This window comes from Silurus aristotelis, assembly GCF_946808225.1.
Source record: "Silurus aristotelis genome assembly, chromosome: 2".
NCBI classification, from domain to species: Eukaryota; Metazoa; Chordata; class Actinopteri; order Siluriformes; family Siluridae; genus Silurus; species Silurus aristotelis.
The window spans coordinates 33,134,177-33,153,166 of record NC_139575.1 but is presented as its reverse complement, the minus strand read 5'-3'; the positions used below and the strand labels follow the sequence as shown (position 1 = coordinate 33,153,166).

General features: G+C 38.0%; 1 protein-coding gene across 3 annotated transcripts; it reads right to left on the bottom strand.

Moving 5' to 3' along the window:
* Positions 1-804: 804 nt before the first annotated feature.
* Positions 805-18,981, bottom strand: LOC310715686 (centrosomal protein of 95 kDa-like). 3 transcript variants are annotated; one of them, XM_083522297.1, is made up of 21 exons: positions 18,739-18,981; positions 16,590-16,718; positions 15,866-15,973; positions 14,830-14,946; positions 13,573-13,651; positions 12,596-12,714; positions 12,248-12,450; positions 10,278-10,332; positions 9,988-10,052; positions 9,551-9,744; positions 9,319-9,436; positions 9,050-9,164; positions 8,774-8,952; positions 7,493-7,585; positions 6,642-6,795; positions 5,622-5,788; positions 4,869-4,943; positions 4,629-4,781; positions 4,045-4,191; positions 3,742-3,813; positions 805-2,564 (listed from the first exon to the last, which is right to left on the bottom strand). In XM_083522297.1, the coding sequence occupies exons 1-21, from the start codon at positions 18,755-18,757 to the stop codon at positions 2,373-2,375; spliced, it is 2,553 nt and encodes an 850-aa protein (XP_083378423.1). In that variant the 5' UTR covers positions 18,758-18,981; the 3' UTR covers positions 805-2,372. The 3 variants fall into 3 exon arrangements, with proteins under 3 accessions (XP_083378423.1, XP_083378421.1, XP_083378422.1); XM_083522295.1 differs by having other exon boundaries at positions 9,988-10,070; positions 18,739-18,974; XM_083522296.1 differs by having other exon boundaries at positions 9,988-10,055; positions 18,739-18,950.
* Positions 18,982-18,990: the final 9 nt, after the last annotated feature.

Genomic DNA, 18,990 nt, shown 5'->3' with positions numbered 1-18,990 from the left:
TTCACTTGAGTAAGAATGAAGCGCGTCGGATAATACTGTATATCTTTTCTCGGCTGCTTCCGTTTGGGTCGCCACAGCTGGTCGTCTGTCTTCATTATCAGTCTCTCCTCTACATCTGCCACTTTCTACCCAACCACCTTGCATGTCTTCCCTCACCACATCCATAAAACTTCTTTTTGACCTTCCTCTTTTCCTCCTGCCTGGCAGCTCAATCCTCAACATTCTTATACTCATACACCCCATGTCCCTTATCTGCACATGATCAAACCATCTGTTGCTCCTCTCTCTCTCTGTTGCCCACCTCCACAGTACGTCAGAGAAAGCTGTTAAAGGACATTGATCAATGACAGGGTGCAGACAAGTACAGCAGTGGATTATTGCCCCATAACAAGTCTCAATATGTTTTATTCCTCTTATTCCACAGCAGTTGGCCAAGTACAAGTTTCGTTTATTAATGAACAACAGAAAGGTCTACAAAACAGCTAGTGTCTAGTCATTAAAAGTCTATTTTTTACTTCATGTCAGAGAGAGTCCAAGAGCTCATTTAAGTGTAGGATTATGTCCACTCATTCAGGATAGTCTGAACTGTTTATGTCTCATTTTTATGTTGGTTTAATTTTTACACTTATTTGAATGATGGTATATATGATAGGTGTGTGTATTACATATGCAAATGCCAACATGCACACCAACTATGTCAAAATGTCATGATACAGATACTGCTATAATTATGCACAAGTGTTATCGATCATTTTTAGGAAATACAGTGATCACCAGTGTTTCACTGAAGCATGTCAATAAAAGTGCAATGAGCAAAATGAGTTTAATAAATATTTAACTTATGACAGGTTTCACACTTTTAGGAAGACCGATCCAGCAACGGGAATTTCCAAAATAAAATAATTCAAAAGATTTGCAGATCATCGTTAACAGCTATGTAATAATCAGCGGTCCACATCAGGGTGGAAAGGTGCATGATCGCATTTTTTTTTTCTTTCTATCGACAAAGAAAAAAAGACAAAACAACAGGTTCATTTAGACTTGCATCAGCAGTTAGTGATGGAGGAAGACTCGTTGTTAGCAGCAAGTAAAAGGTTCAGTGTGTTCAAGGTGGAGGACTCATCATACGCAGGACTCCACATGCCGATCCGGAACCGTTCTCCAGTAATAGTGTCCACATACATTTTTTTTTTACACAGATCCAAGTTTTATCAATAAATATGTCTCACGTGCTACATGGAGCTGATCCGACTTACAGTTTTACAACAGAAAATAATGTTTTGCATTTAAACAGTACAGTAACCCTGTGTCTAAACTTGAACAAGTGTCCCTTGTGTGGGACATGACCAGCTGGTTTTAGGTTCCAATAGGAAACGATAGCAGCTGAACGGTTACTTTAGTTTCAAATCTGTTTGAATTTTAGAATAAAACCCAGCAAAAAGAAGAAACAGTCATTATAAAAAATTCAACACTGTCGAATGAGAATTAAACAGTCAGGGTGTGGTGTTTTGAGAGCAGATAGCGAGCGGTGTCTCAGATCTCAGGATTGGCGTGAGGAACTTTGACACAACGTCGGTAATTAGAGAAAATCTCGATGTGAAATCTACGCGTGGTTCGGCCTGATCGCCTAAAAAAAAAGGGGCGTAAAAGATTATCAGCTTGCGATGTGGTTATAACGAGAGTGAAATGAGTTACGTGCTACGTGAATCATATTGTCTTTAGAATTCGAATGGTATTATGAAGTATGAAGTATAACGCCAAGCTTGAATTGCAATCACAGTTTCCGGCCTAAAAGATTAGGGGGGGTGGAAGGCTTCCGCTAAGGCATTTAAACATAAGGCTTTTTTTTTTTTTTTTTTTATATCTATACTCCAATGTAGTAATTCTTTTTTTTTTATATATATATATATATATTTTTTATTATTATTTAATCCTCATTGGTTGCATATTGAAAAATCTAAAGCTAATAGATTATATATATCATCATGTACCCTAATTTGTGCATCAAATATTGCAATAAATTACATTACAAATGCCTGAATACATTTTATAACCCGATCACTGTTACTTACAGTAACAAGCCTCAGCTTTAATCTTAAAATGACTCCTTTTCCATAAAGGATTTTTTTGGTAGACTTTACATAAAATGACCTGTGCACTGTCTAAACGAAATATGTCATCAAATTGTCTCGATCTTGATGATGATTCGAAGGGAAATGATCGATTCGAGATTCCTCTACCCGGCTTTTGTAGAAATGTGCTCATTAGAAGCCCTTGTGCAACGATCCAGCTCATGTGGAAAGAAGTGGAAACGCCTCCAGACTGCCATTAGGGTGAGTGAAGGTTGAGACCGGTCCCTAGTTGACGAGTTTTCACTGTAACAGGCTCTTCACTTTCCTGCAGTCAGTATGTGCAGCTCGTGCCATTTGCACGCGCCTGCGCAGCCGCTCCACCTCCAGCTCGCGGAAGTAGTCGTCCTCGTCATCCTGAACGATGATCTTCTGTAACTCGCTGATCTCTTGCTCCATCTTGCTTCTCAGCTCTCGTTTCATTTTGTGCAGAGCCTGAAAGATTAAACGAGAATGACGAATATATAAATGTGAGGTAATTTATTCTGTCAAAAATATTATACACACATATTTTTATGTTTATGTGAGCAGCAGGTTTCATCCAACATGCAATTTGGGCACATGCAGCTGCCTTACTAACAGCGTCTACATGCCTTTCACTTTTTTTTTTTCTTTTTTTTACTTTATTTTGTAACTATATGTATTTAGAGGTAATGAAGAACCTTGGGATTTAGATACAGGAAAAAATTATACTTTGCTTTCACTTACTCTGTGAGTACTTACGAAAGATAAAAGAAACTGCCAAAGAACTGAACAGCAGAAACGACAGTAACAGCTACACCTGCCGATGGTGCCAGGGTTTGGGGTTTTAACAATTAAAAAGCTGCTACAATACACAATTCATTTCTATAAATGTAGCTCTGTACATTACTGTATGAATGCAACATCTGTGAGATTGTTGGACTTAATTGTAAAGTATTTTGTAGTAATGGGAAGATCATCATTTTAGTTGACTTGGTGATTTTGAATCTCGTTTGTGAAAATGAACAATAAATTTTTTTTCCCCCTGTGTAAATGCACTGCATAGCGTATATGAGAGTCAGGTGACAAAAGAACAAAAGACTCGGACAAGAAGAGTCAAAGGAAACTACTCAATTCTCTTTCCTGTATTTAACCTACGGAGATTTTGCGATGCTTTGCTCATGCACGTCGAGTAGAAAATGAACATATCACTCTGAGACTATTCGTTCATCTGAGTCACATTAAAGACTCATTAAAAATGAACGATTCGTTTATGAACGACTCATCACTATTATTTTTGTGGAGAGGTGTGTGTGTATATATATATATATATATATATATATATATATATAAATAAAAATTACATACATCCGTAAACATGTAGCAAGACTGAAATTGTTGTATAAAGAAACATTATAGGTATTTAAATTATAAATAGTACAAGTTATGATTACAATTATAATTTTTTTTTTAAAGTTTAAATATTTAAAATGTCCTCGAATGTCAGCAAAATGTCAAATGGAAACAAACAAAAAAAAAAAAATGCAGAAAGAACCAATATGGGGCTAATTTCTAATGGATGTGTGACTTAATGTGTACTGGATATATGATAGATACCACATAAACACATTTTAAGCAAATTAGAACTCACCTTTTCCTGGGCTTTCTTGCGTACCTGGATCTCCTCTCGCTCTAGAGCGACTCTTTCGGAGAGGATGGAAAACTGTGCAGGAATAAAATTTAATTTAGAAATGACTGAGATAAGGAGGGTAACCGTTACTCAAATTGACCATGTTATACTTTTGTAACAACATTCGCACAATCAAGATCACGTTATAAATCAACACAAATTTCACACTTTCCCAGATCACACCGAGGATTAAAATATGACAATCTTTTCAGTTTTAATCACAAAGCAAAGACTTAAATGAAAGCCAGCTGCCAGTGCCAGTACCTGATCCTTGTAGTAGTTTTCCATGGCCTCGATCTCTTCTCTGTGTTTGCGCGCGTGCTCTTGACGCTGTTCTTTAGCGTACGAACGCTGTTCCCTCAGATGAGCCTTCTGCAGCTCCAGGCCCTCCTCAAACACCTGCCGAAACATCTGCGTGCACACGGACAGACACATCTCAGACCTTCGATGACCAAAGTACCAAAACTTAAACGAGAGATATACAGTTTCCGTTGTATAATATAAAAAAGCTGTGCTGTTTTTAATACTTGCTGATGATTGGGACCAACATGCACTACTAAGGGTACATAAATACTTGTCTAGTAGATTTGTTTGTTGCTGATTTTGAGATGCGCTTTGCATAGCCAAAGTATAAGACCATTTTTAGACCTTTAATCTTTATCCTGACATTACACCAATCAAGCAATGTTAAAGATGAAAGGGAGTTTTAACAATTTAATGCATGTCCTGCCTAATGGAAATGGTAACTAGACATAATTAAGCGGCGAGTTAGAGATTTCCGTCAGTCACCCCCCCCCCCCCCCCAGAGAGTGCTGAGTAGAGGGAGGAATAGCTGAAGTGTGACTCACCCTTTCCTCTCGTGTACGGGCTCTGAGGAGTCGGGCCCGCAGCTGCACGTGGTAATCGTTGTGGTATTTGCGGGCGCGGGCCACCTGCTGCCTCTGGTCCCGCAGCTTATTCTGCGAAGACCTCTGCTGCTGGATCCTCTCTCTGAAATCCTTCTGTGAAAGACAGAGATCATGTTCGATGCAGAAAAAAAAAATTTATGTTCTATTCCTTCTTTAAAACTTCAATCCATCTGTGCTCACCAGGCGACGACTGTGCTCTTGCTCTTTGTGCACGATATCCATGAGCAAGTCTTGTCTCTTCTGGGCTTCCTCTATCTATATAAAAAAAAAAAATTGTGTCGAATATATTCAAAACCAAACATTAGACACATCAGTAGGCAGCTATAATAACTAACACAGCTCTGTGAATGACTAAGTAATTCACAACTAAGGAATAAAACACACTAGGGCATGCCGTTGTAAAAAAAAGCCAGGGGTCTAAGCAAATATTGTCTAATAAATCTAAGTTTATTTCTTTTACACCATAGCTACAGCATCTGACAAGTAGTCTAACTTTTAATTTATTAATAAATTCTATACCACAATTTATCAAAACATTTATAAGTATATTTAATGAAGAATTATTCCCTATAATGACCTATATGAACTATAAAAAGCTGCAGTCTTTCATACTTCCTATATTTTTCTATAAAAAAAAAAAAGCTACTGATGTTGCTAAGAAACTGGAAAGTGTCGCTTTCTCCTGTGTTAAAACTGAAAAATCCTTTTATAATTGTTAAAATGACAAACACATTTTTTTGGTTTGTTTTAATAATTAGGCTTGGATTATATAGAGCACATACCATACATACAAATCCATGTGCATGAACTCACCTTCTGATTTGATTTTGATGGTATTTAACCGAGCTCAGCATAATGACAAGATAAACTATTCATTCGGTACTTCACATTGACTACAAAGAATCATATCCATTATGCGTAATCTGTTCTAACCTGACTAGTGTGTTTGCGTCTGTGTTTGCGCTGGTTGTCCAAAACACTGAGCTGGTCAACCTGCCGGAGCTGCTGCTTCCACATGCGAGACAGGGTGTGAGGCGAGAACTGCAGAGGAGGGAAGTCGTCCAAGAGAGTTGGCAACAAGTCGTTCTCCTTCACCCGCACTACACACAAACATACACAAGCTTTCATTCTCCAAGCACGTTTTTTAAATGAAGGGTTTCACTTTAAACATAGAATGGGGAAAAAAAATTTCGGACAATCATAAGCATGTTTCCATTAAGAGTTGGTTCATTTGGGGCAGTCACCTGAACACTATGACAATTACATCATATATTCCACTGTACATAACAACAAAATAAGGAACGTTTATATTAGCTGCTTTGAGAAAACCTGTGTTCAAGGCATTAAAGAAGAATGGTCTAGACTAGTTCTTGTTAGCAAAATGACTATAAACTTTATTTCGGCTTCTCCCATTAGGGTTCTTGTTAGCAAAATTACTATGATAAGTAAAAAATAAAAATCACACAACACGTAAAACCTTAAAGGCAGAAGACGACATCAGGTTCCAATCCTGTAAGCCAGTAACAGGAATAATTGTGTCATTGCATAAATAGTAATTCATATATATATATATATATATATATATATATATATATATATATATATATATATATATATATATATATATATTTCTTTTTTTTTTTTTTTTTAATGCTGCAAAAATGTTCTACTTGGCTGACCATACCCTATCACAAGCTTTAGTAAATTTTACTGGCTAGATGCAGGTTTTTACAAACAGTCACAAAAAAAGGCCCAGGAGTTGCAGCCAAATAATATTAATCATGAAATGGGCCAGGGAGAGCTTGAATGATATTTGAGTTTATAATGTAGGTTAGTTTACAGAAAGCACAGTAGAAGGAAGAATTGTTTTATACAATACAGGAATACGGTAAGTGACACAACGCACCTCTGCAGCTTGTGCTATGTTACAAGGACAAGGGTTCAAGGACTTACATGGGGCTGTTTTGCGGGTCTGGGCACGAGGCCGGCTGGGAGCTGCAGGTTTGGAGCGGGGACACTTGTGTGGGACGGTCGATGCTGATCTGTAGTTAGGGGATTTTAAAGCGCGAGATGCTTCTTTATGTATAGCCTCCCTGTACTCTCGCTCCTACATTAACAAAGACGTAAAAAAAAAAAAGGGTTTGTGTCGCCATGATTTTTTTTAGTACAAATGACAATCTATGGATAATGACTTTCAAGCTTTATTTCTCGTTTTTTAAATGATAACATTTTATTAAAATATTATTTACTGTACATTTAAATATATTATATATGGACAAAAGTTTGTGGGCACATGACCATAAGAGGCATATGGTGCTTTTTAAACAACACACTCCGCATCTACTCTCCATTTGATGTTATAATAACCTCCAATAGATTTTGGAGTTTGCTTGTAGAGATTTGTGCTCATTCGGCCACAAGGACGTTAGTAAAGATCGGTACTGATGTAGGGAGTTCTGGGGAGAAATACAAATTTATTCCAAAAGTGATCATTAGAATGGAGGTCAGAGCTCTTTAATAGGCAAGATCTTCCACTCCAAACTATCAAAGCCATATGTTTATAGAGCTGACTTTGTGCACAGGGGCACGGTCATGCTGAAAAAGGTTTGGGTCTCTTAGTTCAAGTGGATGGAAAATGTGTTGAAACTCCATCTTTGTGGTAACACAGTTCAGGGAAGGAACTGTAAGGTGTCCTAATACTTTTGTCCATATAGTGTATAAAAATTTCTCAAAACATAAGATACAAATAAAAGAGACAAAGTATTTATAACATATGAATCAATATATCATCTAGACGTCCTTACAGCCTCCTGAGCTCGCAGTCTTTCAATTGCCAGATCTACTCTCTGCTGCTCATCAAAGTTCTTCAGCTCAGCCTCATAAGCTTCAGCCACCATCTAGAGGCCAAATCGAGAAAGACACCACCATGATAGTACATCACAACCATAGAAAACAAGATTCTTTCTTTACAAAAATGATAATGTTATAGTTTTTGTAGATATTATTCAGTGTGAAACAGTGGGCAGATATAACAGCAGTAATAAACTTCCCCCAGAGTGTACAAACTATTGAAAAGCAATTAACTACACGCTTAGGGTTAAAGGTAAGTTTATACACGGCTTATGTGATTTCTCACACCGTGTATAAAAATACATGAGAAATGATTATGTATGTGTGGTGATCGGACTGGATGTCAGTGTAGCTGATAGAAATTATAAATTTGTAATCAGGCAGCAGCGGTCATGTAACATAATTAAACATTGACTTTAGCTTCTGGGTCAGTTACACCGTTGTAAAGGATTTTTCCAGGCAACTACATGCTACAAGGATGCACAACACTCCCATCTCAGCATAATCTATTTCTTTTGCAGCACATACCAAGTTTTACGGTTCATAAGTGGAATTTTCCAATTTATATCTATATCTTTATTTTGCTAATCCGTGAGATTTTCTGTTGAGATGACTATGACTATGTATGATGACTAAATGCATCCACAATGTATGAATATATAAGCCAATGTGATTTTCCCATCTTAAAACAGGTGCAACATTCGCTAGCATACACTGACCAGGCATAACATTATGACTGGTGAAGAGAATAACACTGATTATCTCTTCATAATAGTACATGTTAGTGCGTGGGATATATTAGACAGCAAGTGAACTTTGTTCTCAAAGTTGATGTGTTAGAAGCAGGAGAAATGGCAAGCGTAAGTATTTGAGAGAGTTTGCCAAGGGCCAAATTGTGCTGGCTTGATGACTAGGTTCCCGGTCTGCAGTGATCAGTATCTATCAAAAGTGGTCCAGGGAAGAAAGTGGTGAACCCATAACAGGGTCATTGGATCATTTATGCAAGCAAAGGCTGGCTGTGTGGTCCGATCTAATAGATGAGCTCCTGCAGCTCAAATTGGTGAAGAAGTTAATGCTGTTAATGCTCGAAGGGTCAGAACTGTTTTGGCAGCAAAAGGGGGACCAACGCAATATTATGCAGGTGGTCATAATGTTATGGCCATAAGGTCATGCAAAGTCGGTGTATTTGTAACATTGCACAGCAGATCATCAGCTCTATTTCAACTCTATCTGACCTGGATTTTTCTCTGCTGGTCCTGAATGTGTCCGAGCTCGTCGGGCCGTCGTCGGGCCGTGTGTTTCCGTGTGTGTGTAAGCGGAGTGCCCTCTGGCATGCTCTGACTTGAACGACACACTGGAGGAGGTGATGGGGAAAGGGAGCGTGTGCGAGGAGGTCTGTTCACGCTGGTCTTGTCTGTGTAGGAAATTAACATCGCATCACATCATATTCAAAGACATGGTTGATTTAAAAATCTAATGAAAGCTACAGCAGAAAGAGTTACAAAAGGTACCTGTGGGTCTGGGGACACGTCTGCACTCCATGACACTGTCACTGTGGTGGGAATGTTTGTCCTCCTCTGCGGGCTTTGACTTGTCCCCCGTCTCCCCCAAAGCCCTCTTCAGCATCTGCATAAGTAAGACAAACTTATAAATGGACAGGATAAAATTATTTTAAAATGCGCTTTTCTCTTCACATAACTCAGTCACTGATATTACTGTCACTGTTGTGCTTCAGCACAGACAAAAATAGGAAACTGAGGCAAAAGTACCCAACACTCACAAGATCGAGCTCCTCGAGACGACAAGCGAGTTTCTCGGACATCTCATGCAGCTCCTGCTCCGTTTGTCTGTTTTTCTGACTGCGTCTGGATAACGGGTCTTCGTTTTCCTCCATCAGCCTTAGGCAAATACAGAAAAACCTCAGAATGCCTCTTGCAGTACTTTATAGAACAACATTCAAGAGGACATTTTTGATTCATTTCAGCACATGTGTCCTTTACTCAGTTTTCTACCTCCTGCTCCTGTAGCTCCTCCGTCTTCCAGAGGATGAGCCAGAACTGTAAAACTGCTCTTCATCGCTCTGCCTCTCTTCCACTCGGCTGTGTGTGCGAGTATTCTCTCTCTGGTCCTGTTCACGTGGAAGGGACATGAGTAGCACGTCCGGCTGAGTTTGGAACAGGACACGCCGTGCTCCCTCCCTACCTGCCTGTAAGGAAGAGATTTCCAGTTTCATATCAAATAAGATGTCATGGACATGGAATGTAAATCTTTGCACACACTAAGATTAAGAAGACATTAATATGTATGCAAGCTCCAATGTCATGTTTGTTAAACAAATTTTCTTACAACAATTGTGTGCTCAAAACTTTGAAAAAGATCAGTTTCCGTCTGTAGTAATACTGGTTTCCTATTTTGCCTTAGGTACAAATGTAAAAACTCAGCATCCTACCTCCACTTGTGCTTTTGGAGCCTCAGGCTGTGTTTCTTTCATACTCTGTTCAGACCTCTCGCTTTCTGCTAGAGACAAACAAACTGCTGCTCACCATTATTGCAATCTAGGAGCAAAATTACTTCCTTCTATAATTGTGATCATTTGGATTCTAATTCGAAATTCAGCTTGGCATTACCACTCATTCATGCGAGTTCACATTTATGCAGCACATGTACTAATAGAAGATTAAATGATCAACGTGTTAACATCAGGCATTTACACAGGGGTGATATAAAGCTGATGCATACCAGAAGTGTGAATCCCATTGGTCTGAATACCATTACACTTTGGGGAATGACCATTCTGTAAAAGAGAGCAGAGAAACATGTTTCGGTCAACTGTCTAATACTAATAGCATCAAAATAAAATCCAAATTTACTTTGCAACTTCAAATCCCAAAGTCTGCCAGAGAGCCACTGTTAGGCCCTTTAGTAATACTAAGGTGTGTGTATGGAAGCTGTGCGGTGTGAAAACTAACCCGGGCACAGGGTCCAAACAGAAACCTTTCGCTGTGTGGCAGTCATGCTACCCACCATGTTCCAAATCAATACATCTAAATGATTAGATATAAATGTGAACAAACCAAGGGTTGCATCAGACAGGACACAAGCTAGACACAAGATCTGCTGCCTCGATGTTTGCATCTCGTGTTGCACTCTTCATTTGCTTATTCAAACCCCTTCTCACATATGGTTGATTCTCAGCAGCCAGCTTCACCACGGCAGCTCGATGTTTGTGTGTGCTACAGCTTAGCGAATCTATGACGCAAACCTCAATCCCTCCTTTTAACCACTTAACAAAGAAATGACCTCATTGAATTGCTTCAATAGAAATGGTTTTCCCTTTCAGTGCAGGAATTCCTTTCCCTGGGCTTCCTTTCTGCGAGGAAAGTGTGATTTTATGTACTTAGTAAAACATCGAGCTAAACTAGTGGGTGTTAAAGCATGTTGTAACATTACAGCTGTGACAGATGTAGCAATGTGTGTTTAGGAGTTTCTGTGGCGATGACGCAGTGGGATCCTAGTCATCGGCAGCCTCCAAGCCGGAGGCACTGTATAGCTGGAGTGTGTGCGTGAGTGTGTAAACATGATGGAACAGGCAGAATTGTTGGCACTGAAATGGACAAAGGAAAAGAAATTCCATGTGCCAAATTAACAAAGCTTACTTATAGCCATACAATTCCTACATACAAAAATATGAATGTGCTTTGCATTAGTCCTTATTATTTATATATATTATCTCTCGCAATTCCGACTTTTTTTTAGCCAATCGGGCGGCGTCACCCTCTCTGTAGTGCCAAAACGCATTACACAATTGTAAAGAGCAAATAAAATCAGAATTGCAAAAAAAAAATGTTAAAAGTCAGACCTACGAGGAAAAAAAAGAAGACAGAATTATGAGAAATAAAGTCGCAATTGCGAGAAAAAAAAAACTTGGCAATAGACAAACTTTTTTATGTGGCAGAAACGGAAGCTTTAATAGATTCAGGCCAAAAAAGAACAAAAGAAAGCTTTCAACGTTTGGGATCATTTCAAACTTAAACATAAAGAAAGCATGTACAGAGGTTTATTTTATTTTTTGTATATGTATATATTATGTATTATTTTATGTAAAAAACTATTTTAACATTAAACCACTCCCTATAAAGTTTTTTGCTCTATCGTTTAGAGTAATCTGTTTATTTTTATGTTTGTATTCATGATTTTTTATTTTTTCATGTAAATATATTTTATATATATTTATATTTATAAAAGAGATGCTATTTATGTATACAGTACTGTATTAACATGTTACTTCATTTTATAATCAATAATTATTTTTATTAATAAAATGTCATTATTTCAACATAAACCTCCATAAAAACAATTCCCTATAAGTTGTTTGGTCTATCGTGCTTATCTGCAAGAGACCGGCAAAATCTGCCAAACTAATTAGTTGCAAATGCAATTCTGCGATTAACCCGGGGGTGTGAGTTTCGAAACTCGGTAAAGCGGGGGATTACTGTACTTCTTATCCAATTACTTGACTATTCAATGTAATAAAAATGTCGGTAGCTACAACACCAATATATACAAAAATATATATTATATATAATTAATATGGAAGTTACTATAACAGTGATGTGTCCACAACTCTTGTCCATGCATTGTGTGCGGATATTGATAATTGTATAGATCAAAAAAGAGGAGGAAAATTAAAGCTTTGGATGATGTCTTACCTGTTTATTTGTACACTCTGCATCTTCCTTATTATTCTCTGTGTGAGGCAATGATGAGGAAGCATGAGGTGTTTTCCCTGCTCGATGTGGAGTGGTCTGGTGGGGAGGCTGCAGAGGAATGGCTGAGTGAAAGGACTCAAGCTGCTGAGAAGGTTGAGCTGTGGGTAGATCGGGGTCACTGAGAGCTTTCTCAGTAGAAATGACTGAAATGTAAAATAAATAAATAAATAAAAATTTGTTAAGCATCCCAGTGTTTCAACAGCAAGGTTGACATCGCTAGGTATACGTTAAGACCTAAAGGTGCAGACTATATTCGGGTGAACTCATGCTCTCATAATTAAAGTGCACCTTCTTGCTTTGTGGTGAATGTACGAGCTGAATCGCCCAACCGGATCAGCTCAGCTGTCGACTCCGATTCATCTCCGTTCCAGGAATGGAGGGAGAATTTACTGGACTGGATATCAGAACTGAAATAAAAATGATAAGGAAGAAATGAGGACAATGTTAAATTATAAAAGTTCTGTTTTTATTCTTCTTGCGTTACTGATTTTTGTTATGGTTTTTTAATTCAACAGCACCCTTTGTTTTTCGGTTGCTGAAAGAATTGATGCTAATAAATGAGAATGTGCATTTCTTAAACAACTGATTTAGTTATTTGTAATGTGTAGAAATCTTGTTCTATCCACACTCCCACATGTCCCAATGCTGGTGAATGCAAATCCGATTGTTCAAAAACTGTTGTTTAATTGATTTCCCAGAACACCACTCTGAAGCTGCTTTGAGAGCTTTAGAAATTGTGTTAATGTAGACATACATCTCTGAAAAGCGTTTATTTTATGAGCTTTGAGGTGCCTTCCCAGCCTGTGCATTATGACTAATACAGTAAAAAGCTACAGCACCACCAAAACCAGTTCCACTGCATTCACAAGATACTCACTATAGCTTGCTGGTGTAAAAAACAAAAAAATTTATAATAAAAATTAATTTGACCATTCAATAAATGAACATGTCCCTGGTTTTGCTAAATGTTTTGTTCATATTTACAGCATCCTGCGAGCAATTTTTAAATAATATCTACTACATTTCTATGGATGCACTTTGTGAGACATCAGGAATGAAAGCAAACTGTAAACACCAAACTTGTTCCTGCTTCCTTCTACTGTTAATCACTCTTACAAGGCTGGCATGTCAACAGGTTTTCTTTTAACCGGTTTGTACGCTGCCGTCATTGCAACTAATGCAGCCCTGATACAGAAATGTCAAGGTAGTAATAATAATGTCTATTTACACTGCATGTGTTTGTATGTGTAATGCAAAGGCCTCACTGTGTGCTTGATATCTGAGACAGTTTCTCCTCTTTATCCTGCGCCTGTGTTTCTGCAGGGGGCACCGTACCATTAAGCTCTGTGGGGACAGAAACAACGACTAAGCACATGACGACAATGAAACGAAACAGTACAACTTGTCCTAATACAGAGCTTTTTGTGTACACAATTACGACTTCACTTACAAGATCTCATATTGAATATTAAACCATGATAAACAAAATTTTTATAAACATTGGCTTCATATCATATTCTCCTGTTGGACTAGTGGTTGCCTAGGTTACTCTGATTGGTCGGAAGGCTTTAATTAAATACTGTGTGAAGTTTTTAAAAAAGGAAAGATTCATTCTTTTTTTTTCCTGGCAAGAGACAGCAGTATTCAGGGAAGAATATACAGTCAGAGAAAAAGCAGTAACTAATAATTTGTATTCGTTCAAATTTTCCCATTTTTTACAATGACATCTAACTCGCCTACAATGAATACCTAGATATTTATATACTATATTTACGTTCTATAATTATGCATAAAAAAAAAAAAAAAAAAAAAAAAAAAAAACACACAAGTGTGTAAAATAGCAGATTAGTAAATTCAATTATTGACCAAACAAATGATTCTATCTTTCCAAAATTCCATATTCAAACTTTGAGAACCAGTACAACAGAGCAGATATTTTTAGCTCGAATTTGCATTTAGATCCAGTGCAAAAAAAAAGGCGTGAAGATCAAGATGCCAAACATGTCTTTGCTCGTTAAATGAATTACAGGCGATTAAAAAATAAATAAATAAAAAAATAAAAAAAAAAGAAAGAGAGAGAGAGAGAGAGACACAGAGACAGGGAGAGACAGAGAGAGACAGAAACATGTATATATATATATATATTATTCCGATTTCGGGTAAATATGACCCCAAAACCTGCCCTCAGTATCAGTGCTTCCCTAACATTTATAAATCAAGGTAATGAGTTGAGCCAGACCCATTATGGAGGCAATGCAGTCTATTGGGTCACAGCAGAGTCAGACTAGCCCGGCAAACAACGCTCTTAGATCATTTAATACCTGACCAGACGCCAGTAATCCCTGCTTGAGCTGCTTCCAACGGCAGTTATATCCAGTTTGTTCATGTGGGCGAGTTTATGAATGAAATACAGAGTGAATCAGCAAGATGAAAGACACCACAGCTCACCCTCACAGACTCGATCGCAATAGGTTCAGGCAGGATGGTAAACAATCACACATATTGAAAAAGAAACTGTTTACCTCCATTTGGGAGCTCTTCTTCTTCACTGAGCTGTTCTGTGAGATACTCCAGCAGCCCGTCAAAGATCTCCAGAAGGTTACGGATGGAATCCTTATCTCCCTTCACAATGTTCTCACCTACATAAAGAGACAAGAATTGGAGCACTGGAAATTAAAAAAATTAAAAACAGTAACCAACAAAAAACACAGACTTAGAAACAGGCTCTGTAAGAAGCAGCAATGTTCCCTTTAAAACAAGGGGCTCTATTTAGCACATACACAGCAAAACACACCAAGCCCCCAGGCAAATATATCCACTGTTTCATCTGACTAAATCTTGATCTGCTACAAGAGGTGATGGACATAAGAAGTGATTTTTACTATAATGTGAAAAAGATTGTGATACAAACATGACAATAAGATGGGTGTTCAATGCATTTTAAAATTATGAATCTAACGCAACTGCGATGTTGGAACATCAACATCAATTTATGCAAGCCATGGAGTTGAACAAATAATAAGCATTCAAGGCACATCACATTCTTTTGTGGAATGTCTGCACCATTACCGGGAATCAAATGTGCATATGACAGCTGCAGATCACCTCAATCACAGCACATTATAGGTTATATAATTAAACAATCATGTTATAACCATTAACAAGTCTCTTTAATAGCTTATTGATATCAATACCACAAAGTTTCAATATAGAACGATCAGCAAAAGATGCTTACGGAAGTCCGTCACTTTAGCCAACTTTGGAGCTCTATGTCTGGTTAAAAACAACACCCCAGATGCTGCAATTATAAGTAATTGTATATCTAATACTTAATTATAGAATTTATTTTTAGAAGCGGTTCTAAATTATGTTCACAATATAATTTCAGATTTTTACTAGCGAAAAATTATGTTTTTTGTATATTGTTTTTGCAGGCTGTATAGTTTGAGGATCACTTAGAAATTATACAGCCAGTATCGTGAATCTAATTATGACCAGAACATATGGTTAGACCCCAATATTAACAGCCACAAACAAGACAATCTCACAAGTCTGCACCTGTGATGTGAGATAAACTGATCTGGAGATAGTCCAAGGCCAGTGAGTCAATCACAGACTGTACGTTGTGAATATCATCTTCTTGGCTCTTCGGTACTACGACGTAATCTGAAAAACAAAGCAGACATTTTTAGTAAAAGTGACTTTATTTCTCGTAAATGGTGCATCCACCAGTAACCATTTAGCCTGCCTGAAGTTTGAGGCTGTTTGTGTATGAATGAGGCCTTCTCGACTCCTGGACGGGTCAAATGACTTTCCCAATACACCTTCAATCCTCCTCGAACCGAGGATTCAAATGCACCAGGATTCGATTTTGACTGACAGAAAGGCTGTACGTGCATGTGACAACATCCGCAATTGTCCGCAATTACCCGAACTCCATTTTCATATTTATGGTGTACAAGAACCTATATAATGCATTAAAACCCAAATAAAATGCTATTTGAAATTCACCCACAGAAGAAAATAATTCTTTTAGAATGAACCTGCAAATACTATTTTCCCCCCATTTCTATGGTATTCAATTATATGACATTTTTATTAAAGAGATTTTCCAGAGTACTGAAAGTAAAATCATAAGCTTCTGCATGTACTCGCAGACAACCCCTATTATATTCCTTTTTATCAAACTTTATTATTTGTTTATTTATTTTTTTTACATAAAGCCCTGTCCCACCAGTAAGTTCAAAATCAAAGTAAATATGTCAGTCTTAATTATGCCTACCTGGTACTTTTTCGCCTAAGATAGCTTCGTATAAGGCCACAAACACACTGGCATCGCAATCTGTGAGCTTCTGTACCCTCAGGTTAACGTTACACTTGCAGATGAGATCATTGGCCACATCCACCCAATCTGTGAAAGAGTTCATAAGAGTCAGTACCACAAAAGAAAAAATATACATGAGAAAGAGAAATATGCTAGTGAGAAGTTACTGTGCATATATATGCATAGTTTTGCACCATGGGAAAGCCTTCTAAAGTGTATGAAACGGTTTCATTGACTACTAGGAGAATTATGTAATGTAAAGCGAACACCGATGACCTCCAGACATGATGGTTTTAACTATGGACTGCTTTTGATTAATGTATTTTCCCCTGACAATATCATTTCAGATAAGGGGATTGTTTTCATGTGACAATCAAAGCTCATTATCTGAAAGAAACTATAGCCTGGTAATTAATTCATCTCACCGCGGTGACAGAACTGCTAATAAGCACCATCATCTTTATCAATCGCTAGACTAAATTGTGTCTACCTAAAATATTTTACAAACAGAATTCACACCAGATTTGCAATGGAAAAATATTACAAACATTAAACACCACTCCTCTGAGATCAGGGGCAGGGCTTCAACTACTTAGACAGCTATAACTCATGGTATGGATTTGCACCAAAGAAGAAATGCATCTTTAGAACAAGATTGTGAAAGTGATCATTAATAGCGGTTGAGGTTACATTTATACACAAGTTTCTCGAGAAAAGTGAGGGTTTTTATTCTTAGGTTGTGTTAAGTAACGTTTTCTACCGTGTTTTCACATCATTCTTCCAAGACGATCGTTCTTCACATGCGATGAGACGGGCCCATTGCACATACGTTATCACAGATCAATTTGTACAATACAATAAAGATGCTTTAATGACAGACCTGTAGATACATGGGCTCACGTAAATAAAATAGTTGTTGAAGTAATATGGATAATTTTCGTTCTGTTTGAACGCCATATTTATGTTTTCACTAGAATCCATCCTAAAGCGTTGTATAATCGCATCCCATATTCCTATTGTTGGTTTTTAGACCAGCATTGTGCAGCGATCATAATGAGATTCCAATCCAAATTTTATAACACAACCAAAACCTTTTAACCTTTGAACTCGGTCTTCATCTTCGGAAAGAGAGCAGAGTCCGCAGGACCCAAATCTGGCAAGTAGGGTGGGTGTGCTGAGGTGAGATCATGTTGTGTCCGGCGAGGAACTCACGTGTGAGAAGCAGCTCGGTGACACGGTGTGTACGTGGACAGAATGTCCACAAGACAATGTCTTTTGTTACAACTGACTTATGAAGGTCGGTGCTCCCTGTGACTGTGTAAGCAGCCTCGTGCTGCCATCTGTTGGCGTGTTACAAAACTACTCTCGAAACTTTTTGCTACCACTATGTATGCTGCCTTTGTAGGTGTTCACTATGGATTCACTATGTGGTATAGGAGATTTTGTCGATTTCAGATTGCGAAGTCTGAATAAAATCTCCAAAAAACAAATGATGCTGTTTATAAATAGTGCTTGGACCCCGCAAATCGCTGCTTCAGGTTATAATGTAAAGTTGGGAGTTTGCTAGGTCATTTTTAAGTTGTTGGACTAAAGATAAAGTGTATTATAGTAAGGAATACAGAAGAAGATACGAGTACCTGGCGTTATTTTGTTGTATTTACCAGTCAATTCTGGAATACAAGTATAAATACTATAAGGAAATAAGTGTAACAGTCGTTGACGGTGGTTCATAGTGATAACTGGTATGTTCACAAGTTGAACCGAATTATATGACCAAGCACTTCTTATTAGCAACATTCAAATAAGTATAAATACACATTAGCAATATTCAAAAGAACTAATTAGAAGCAAGGCAAGAGTTTCAAAACGCACTTCCCCTCCTAGCCTGGAGCTAACTTTTGAGGCTTGCGTTACTCACTCGGTAACGAAGGCTGGGGCTACGGGCGTTTCATGAAACTGACCGTTCAAGGGATCGCGTTTCAAACGGCTCGCTGCTCACTATATAGGCACACTACATACAGTGTGAAATCAAGGCTAATCGACATACTAGAAGCTAGATAGCTATAAAACAAGGAAGCTATTTGGAACGCAGCCGTTGGCGACTCACCTCTCTCCTCGGTTCCCATCTGATTCAGGTTGTTTTGGGTCGGTGGAAGAACAAAGAGTGTCGTCCAAGAAAACAGGCAACTCTGTTATACGTAAAATGATATATAGATATAAAATAGGCACCGTTTTCATTAAAAAACAAAGCTAAAATAAAACCGTCTCCGCTGAGAAGCGCCACTGCCCAACTGTAAGACACTCAAACAAAATGCTCACGAGTGCACGGGGCGTGGACCAATCAGAGCCCAGCTGGTAT